We start from the raw sequence: 7,227 nt of genomic DNA, 5'->3' as shown, positions 1-7,227 counted from the left end.
TTCGGTTGCCTAATATTCGGTGCATCCCGAGTAAATATGTCAATTAAATCAGGTTAAAAAATAAAGTCTATATAATGTACACAACCACAAGGTAAAAATCTTATTAAAATAGTTATTATGGTTGAGGGTGAGGTATAGAAGTTATTTTGAAGGATAACAGATTCAAGTAGCCTCAGACAGATTGTATTACAGCCAAAGAGTGCAAACAGCATGTTCTGTGCAATGTATTATTGATAAAACTGTGTTCGCGTGTACATCCATGACTTTTCAGTGAGTTCTCACTGCAACCACCAAGGGGCAGCATAACATTCCTTTTTAACTTCCCTGTGTCACTTCTATGCATGAGAGTGACATGAATTTATACTGAAGTTTCCCTGCATGGGATCATCAGGCTGTCCCCATGTCCCAGGTGGCCTCCCCCTGTGGACCAGTGGTGGAAAGCAACTGAGTGCACTTACTCAAAAACTGCATTTATGTACAGTTTGAGGTACTTCTACTTTACTCGAGTTTTCCAGTTTAATGCTACTTTATCGTTGTACTCCACCACATTTCAGAGGGAAATATTATATACGTTTTACTTCACCACATTTATTTAGCAGCTGTAGTTTCTAGCTGCTTTGCAAATAAAGATTTGACATATAAACATGCGATCAGATTATCAAACATGATGATCTATTAAACCCAACAGTACATATAGTAGCGACCAGCTGTCATATTAAAATGCTGCAAATGTGTTAATATTCAAATAATATGATGTGTGTATGTATGTATGTATGTATACACATATATACCAATTTAAAAGGGACCATTTGTCTAAATAAGCACTGTTAATTTTGATGCTTTCAACAAATTTTGCTACTAATAGCCTACTTTTGTCCTTTTTTAAGTAAAATCTTGAATAAGTAGTTTATTTGAATAAGTATATTTATAACATGAAGGAGTGCTAGGTGTTAAATTAACTCTACTTTTGTATTCAAACATAAATCTAACGTTAAACATCTGTCAATAAAGGACAGAACAGGGATCTGGTCAAAAGAGCAGTAGTGAGGAATTAAACTAAGTTTTCAGCTCTGCTCAACAGGACTGATTCAGGTGTTAAAGTAGTTTGGTTAGGATTGGCTCCAAGTCCCCGTTGTTCTCGCGCCAGTCCTTTGGATCTCGCGCGCGGTTTCGGTAGGTTTTCGCACGCTTCGCACGGGACCAATCACAGGGCCGCTTTCCTTAGAAGCGTCCCGTTGCCATGCAGTTATCCAGAAACCTGTCCTGTCCTGTCCGGCAGCGAGGGTGAGTGCGGCAGCACATTACTCATTCATTACTTTATTAAATACTCTGAAGACAGAGATTAAATCACTGTGGGCGACATATTTTAAATGTAGATTCCAGTTTATTTCCAGGTTGTTGTTTTTTTACGCCGCCAGAAATCATCGTTTCAGTCAAATTAGACTTGTTTTTGTGTGCAAGGTTTGGAGAAATTAGATGTTCACCAGTAAAACTAACGTTACAGCTGTGCACAACTTATTTTTACATGACAAGCGCTGTGTTGCAGCCATGCTACTGAGTATTTATTTTTCATTTTTGTCAAAATATTAGTGTCCAGCAGTCAGGGGAAGTTACGGTAGTAACCCGGTTGGAGACAGACACGCCTGCTGCTCTGTCTCGGTCCAATCCCGCTGGAGAGTACACCCGAAAATTAGCATACGACCAATGAGGATGGCCATGCAAATGTTCGCCTGACTCGCATTGTGCCAGACGGTTTTAATGTGAAGTTGCCAGATTTATCTCTCAGTTGCAGCATAGTGGACTAAAGATAAAAAGTGTGTCACGTCGAGAAGATACCGGGATCACTCGCCAGTACTGTTCCCTCTGCTCTAAGTTGGATTTGGATTTTATGTACAACATGACATTTGAGGAACTAAGTGGAGATTATTCTCAAGAAAGGTAAATATATGGATTATGACTGCATTTATGTTGTGATACAACGTCGAGTCATATATTTCACGTTACCGGTGTCAACCTGCTTCACTAATCTTTGGTACCATATTATTGCTTGTGTGCAGCGAAATTACATGCATTAAATAGACGAGTGCATGATAAAGGTAATTTCAAAGCGGTTTCTGTCATAAGTACTAACCTACAGCGTCCTTACAGATGGCTGAGGATAGTAAAATACGGAGCTCGATCGGTTAACTGCTCGTGTTGAGACCAAGTCGTGACTCGGTCCTCACCTCTCCGTAACTAGGTTAGCTAACACAACGCTGCACCCGGGGTGTAGGTGAAGAAAAGTATCGGAAAACTTGACATGGCCATCTTAAATATGCTTTTTCACTTTCTTAAAACAGTCAAAGGGATTACAACCGCAAAACCCATTTGAAACAGTTTGGGTTTTTTTTTACTTGTCGAAACCAACTGGTGCGTATCTGTCAGTTGTGCCCGGTTAGCTAGGAGTCCAGCTAACATTAGCCAGAAAAATGGACGTCGGAAATTTTTTTTTTTTCCGTTGCTCTAACGATGTTAACCCCAAATTATTTTTCTGTGTTTCAGAATGGATTCTGTGGCGAAAGCTTTAGAAGAAGTCCTCACCTCTGCGTTACCACAGGGCTGCATCACAGTCGGTGTGTACGAGGCTGCCAAATCACTCAATGTGTAAGTACAAGGTTATATCAGCTAACACTAAGTTACTGACCTACTGTCAGTTACTTATCTTTAACACTGAAAAAAAAGTCGAACATATATGTAGACGTTGCTTGACTTACTTATTTCTGGCAGCACATACACTGTGCTTTGTTTGAAATGTAAATAAGTCTAAGAGCATCTGTTTTGTTTTCCTTCCCTCCTCAGAGACCCTGATAATGTGGTTTTGTGCATCCTGGCCACGGATGACGAAGATGTGAAAGATGTGGCCCTGCAGATCCACTTTACCCTCATTCAGGCTTTCTGCTGCGAGAATGACATCAACATCCTCAGAGTCAACAACACCAGGCGCCTGGCAGAAATCCTGGGTGGAGGAGGTGGAAAACAGAGTGGGGGTGAACCTATGGACCTACACTGTGTCCTGGTCACTGTAAGTATCTTTTCTCATCAATCTATATGTTTGATAGCTGCGTGGATCTTGCCATGTTGTGATTTTATACAAGATGCTGAGATGCATGTGATTGAAACTCTTTTTCAAGGAAGAACTTGTCAGTACTTGTTCTTGTGCATTTGGTAAACATGTATATGACTCCTCCCTCATATGACTCCTGAGGAATTTCTGTAGAAGGAAATACCTTGCAAAATCACCAGGGTTATTTGTGGCTTAGTGCAGTGGCAACCATATAAATGCATTTAAATACCTTATTTTCTTTTTATCCATATTTTCAGAGCCCACATTCTACATCGTGGAAGGACCCCGCTTTGAGCAAAGTGAACCGATTCTGCAGAGAGAGCCGCTGTATGGATCAGTGGGTACCTATCATCAACCTGCCTGAACGATGAACTATTAGCTGCAAAAATCTGTGAAAGGACTTTTATCAGCACAGGAAGAGTGATGTGAACCCTGATGGACATATTACCACCCAGAGATCAAATTCCAAAGCACTGCTTATGGGGAAAGAAAATTTCGGAGGAAAAAAAAAAGACCCTGCTGTTGACATGGGATGTATTTAAAAGAGAAAAAAAAGGCAGGGGGATGGATTTCCACTTTGGACAAGACTGTTTGGAGTTGCGTCTGTCAGTCTTTGCAACCAAGAGGGGATGGCGAGGCACTTGTATCGTCATGAGGTGGAAAAAAAAAAGCATGCACGCTTTTAATGAGAAGCTGGACACTGTACAGAAGGATTATATCATGTATTTGTTTGGTAAAGCCTCTGTAACGAGTCAGAAAAGGGGGGAGAAACCAGAACATGGAGCTGTTGAGTGGACCAAGGCCTCGGCCTCTCTCTGCAGAAACAAAGCACTTGTTGAAACACTGGACCTTTTGCAATTTCACTTATTTGATTTAAATTGTTAATGTTGATGTTGCTATTGTCATAATTTAAAAAGGGAAGGGCTACTCATCCAGTGAAGACATTCTGTGTATTTAGTGTTTCCTATGCCAGCTGGTTTTTTGCCACAAGTAAAATAGTTCTTTTGTTACAATTTTAAGTTATTTCTAATGATATTTAAATGTATTTATGTTTCATTTTTTACCTAAACTATTTGCAAAATCTGAATACAACACACACATGTATTGCTGTCAATAAAAAGTATTTTTGGAGCCAGAACTACTTGTGTTTTTCTTTCTTTTTTTCATTTCTGGAAATTTTAACAAAGCCGGGCTGAATTCTGACCTTTAGCAGTTGTAAAAGAGGAGTCACGTGCGGATCACAGGGGTCATGTTGGCCTCTGTGGCCTCAGTGCCATCTCTGAGCTGAAGAGAACAATAATCCTCACCGCTCTCTCTGCACAGGCTTCTGCCTCGGTCAGCAGGAACATGTTCATTCAGCCAAACAGGTTCCCTTTTCACCAATTCTCAGTGATTTGTTGGACAGTTTAGTTTGCATTTTCATCAGCTGACTTCCTAGAAAAGAGAAGAGCATGAGACAGTCTACACATGCTGCACAGTTGAAGAGGGAATAAGAACTTGAAATGTCTATATTTCACACATTGCACTACAAAGAACATTCATAATAGAAGAGTTATGTATCATTCAGACTGAGGTTACATCAGGTGTTTTCATGCTATTTGTGTCGCTAACTCCCTCTGCCCTCGGGACTAGAATATGTGGTGTGGTTTACAGCAGAGCACATGACTGGAGCTACTTGGAAAAATTTGAAAAGGAGCTACTGGCATGCAGTCTGTTGTGCAAGACAGTCTGAACACTCCCTACCCCCACCCCCGTATCTCCTTTTCCAACTGTGTCTCATAGACAGGTGATCTCTGTGGACTTGAATTTCGGTGACGTGACCGGGTTGATGTAAGGCGGGCAATCCCCTCTGAAAGTGCAGAGTCATGATCACGAGAAGAGAGGAGGCAAAGGCTGTCCTTGAGTTGCCCAACCCAGTTCAGCTTTTCATGTGAGACAGACCATGTGACAGCATTTAGAATGACTAAATCTTTATAAAATCTTTAAAATCTTCAGCCAGATAACATCAGTTATAAAATGATTATCAAATGTTCCATCATTAATTTTTAAGGTGCACCTGTCATCATTTGGCACAGTTAACTCAAATAACTCCGTTGTTATAGTCACAGTACATTTGCATGTTTTTCCGGTGCATGGGTTTTCTCCAGGTGCTTTGGTTTCCTCTCACAGCCCACACAGTTTAGGAGAACCAGAAACTCAAAACCCAGAACAGGATAAACAGGATAAGCAAGCGTAAAAATGGATGGATGGATGGATGGATGACTGCACAGTGTTGGTAGCAGACCTGTATTCCTAGTACAGATTCAGCACACTCCAGTGACACTTAAGCAGGCTGGTCTCCCTACTTACTACATTACCCAGAAGCCTCAGCTGCATGTATTTCTATTAATTTCAAGGCAAACTACATGCACGTAAACTGTCTATTTCCCTGCCATAACTATCATAGTACATTAAACATAACCAGGTTTAATAAATATACTGTATGAGGTTTGAGGAAAATGTTGGTACTAATCAATCTGTGTAATGCCAGAGCTTTAAGGATCTTCAGTATTGTAAATAAACACAGATATATTCTGGCATAATGTGAAAATAATTAAAATGCACTTAAACCAGCTCATGACCTCATGCCCCGTGGTATCACTTGGCACTGTGTGAAAGGTTGCTGGGCTTATGACAGGGCAGGGTGTGACACCAACTGATGTAATGTGTCATTGTTGTGATTGAAAAGGGAAAAGGTTATTTTAAGATCAAAGAAGGGGAGGATTTATGTAAGTGTAAGCCTGAGGTCTGCATGTCAGCATCAACTGTAGGTAAAATTTCAACAAGTATTATCTTGATGTTTGTAAACTAAAGAAGAATTTAATGATCTAGTAAGTCACAGCACACACTGAATTGTCATACGTGGTGCAAATGGGGCAGACACTGCACAAGATAAGTGAGGGGTATGATGTATACGGAGCTGTGCTACTAACTCTTTGTGCCAGCGATTAGGAGCACACAGAAATCAGTGCACTGTTAGCGAAAAAGTAAACATAAGGTTAAGATAACACAATATTCCAGAATAAAAGGAAAATCAACCATAAAATAAACAGTTTGTTTTGTTTTTTTCCATGAGTTACAGCTAGCTAAAACCAACACAGTCTAGTACAACAGTGAAGGATATCACAATGTTAAGTTTTTATTGAAACTGTGTTAGAAAGGTGCTGATTCTACTTAATGCTCATTGCAGCGGCTGCAGTTTACAGTGCTGTTGAATCGTGCTGTGTCACACTGAGAGGTGTTTCCAATATTATGTCCAACCCATTTTGCAGCAGAATTGCAGCCTTCATGAAAATAGGATTCATTGTGGGACTGCTTTATTAGACTATGTACTGACGAAATTCATTAATCTACCCTTAGCTGTGCATCCATGTGGAAACACAGGCCACATTCCATTTTATGGTGCAATTAACCTTGAGGTTTGCAAGTTGTAGCTGCAAGCAGGAAGGAAGCATCCAGATTCTTTAACAGCAACAATACTATAAAAATACTTGGTAAATGTCCAAGCATTTCCAACCAAATGTTAGCGAGGTATAGCAAATGACTTTTTTTCCATATTTACTCCTTTCAGGGGATTTTTTACAACTTATTGTGCAATAGTACAAACATAATAATTTTCTGAAATCTCAGAGGCTCTCATTTTATTTTTGATGAGAGACAAGTTTATAATGTTGAAGCACAGTGTAGCATAAATTGGAAATGTGCAAGTAAAGTACCTAAAAACTGTACTTTCCACAACATCTTGTGATTGTACTATATGACTAAGACATGACACTGGGAATTTACTGGCTGCAAATGCAGTTAAAATATACTCAAATATCCGTTTTGTATATTTCTATTAGCAGCTGGATCTACCAGAGGAACAGAGGTGCCACTGTCGTCCGCTCCAACAGCCCACACTCTCCACCCACCATCCTCACCCTCCGGCCCCCCCACCCCCTCCCCTTCCTCTCCCCCACATCAGCACATTCCAACACACTGACACTGTAACTGCCAGGACAGATTTTCACAGTGAGGCACACGGTCAGTGAAGCTGACCTGCCAGCCGCTGGCCACATGCCCCCCCCCGTGATTCTCACATTGCT

The 7,227-nt window shown here is 40.6% G+C and overlaps 1 protein-coding gene across 1 annotated transcript; it reads left to right on the top strand.

Annotated features, from left to right (window-relative positions):
- Positions 1–1,769: 1,769 nt before the first annotated feature.
- gadd45aa (growth arrest and DNA-damage-inducible, alpha, a) lies at positions 1,770–3,636 on the top strand. The gene is made up of 4 exons (XM_041056016.1): positions 1,770–1,938; positions 2,542–2,643; positions 2,839–3,061; positions 3,361–3,636. Exons 1-4 carry the CDS (start codon positions 1,889–1,891, stop codon positions 3,472–3,474), a joined length of 489 nt encoding a protein of 162 aa, XP_040911950.1. The 5' UTR covers positions 1,770–1,888; the 3' UTR covers positions 3,475–3,636.
- Positions 3,637–7,227: the final 3,591 nt, after the last annotated feature.

This window comes from Toxotes jaculatrix, chromosome 14 (assembly GCF_017976425.1).
Source record: "Toxotes jaculatrix isolate fToxJac2 chromosome 14, fToxJac2.pri, whole genome shotgun sequence".
Lineage (NCBI taxonomy): Eukaryota > Metazoa > Chordata > Actinopteri > Toxotidae > Toxotes > Toxotes jaculatrix.
This window is presented reverse-complemented; position numbering and strand designations above follow the sequence as displayed.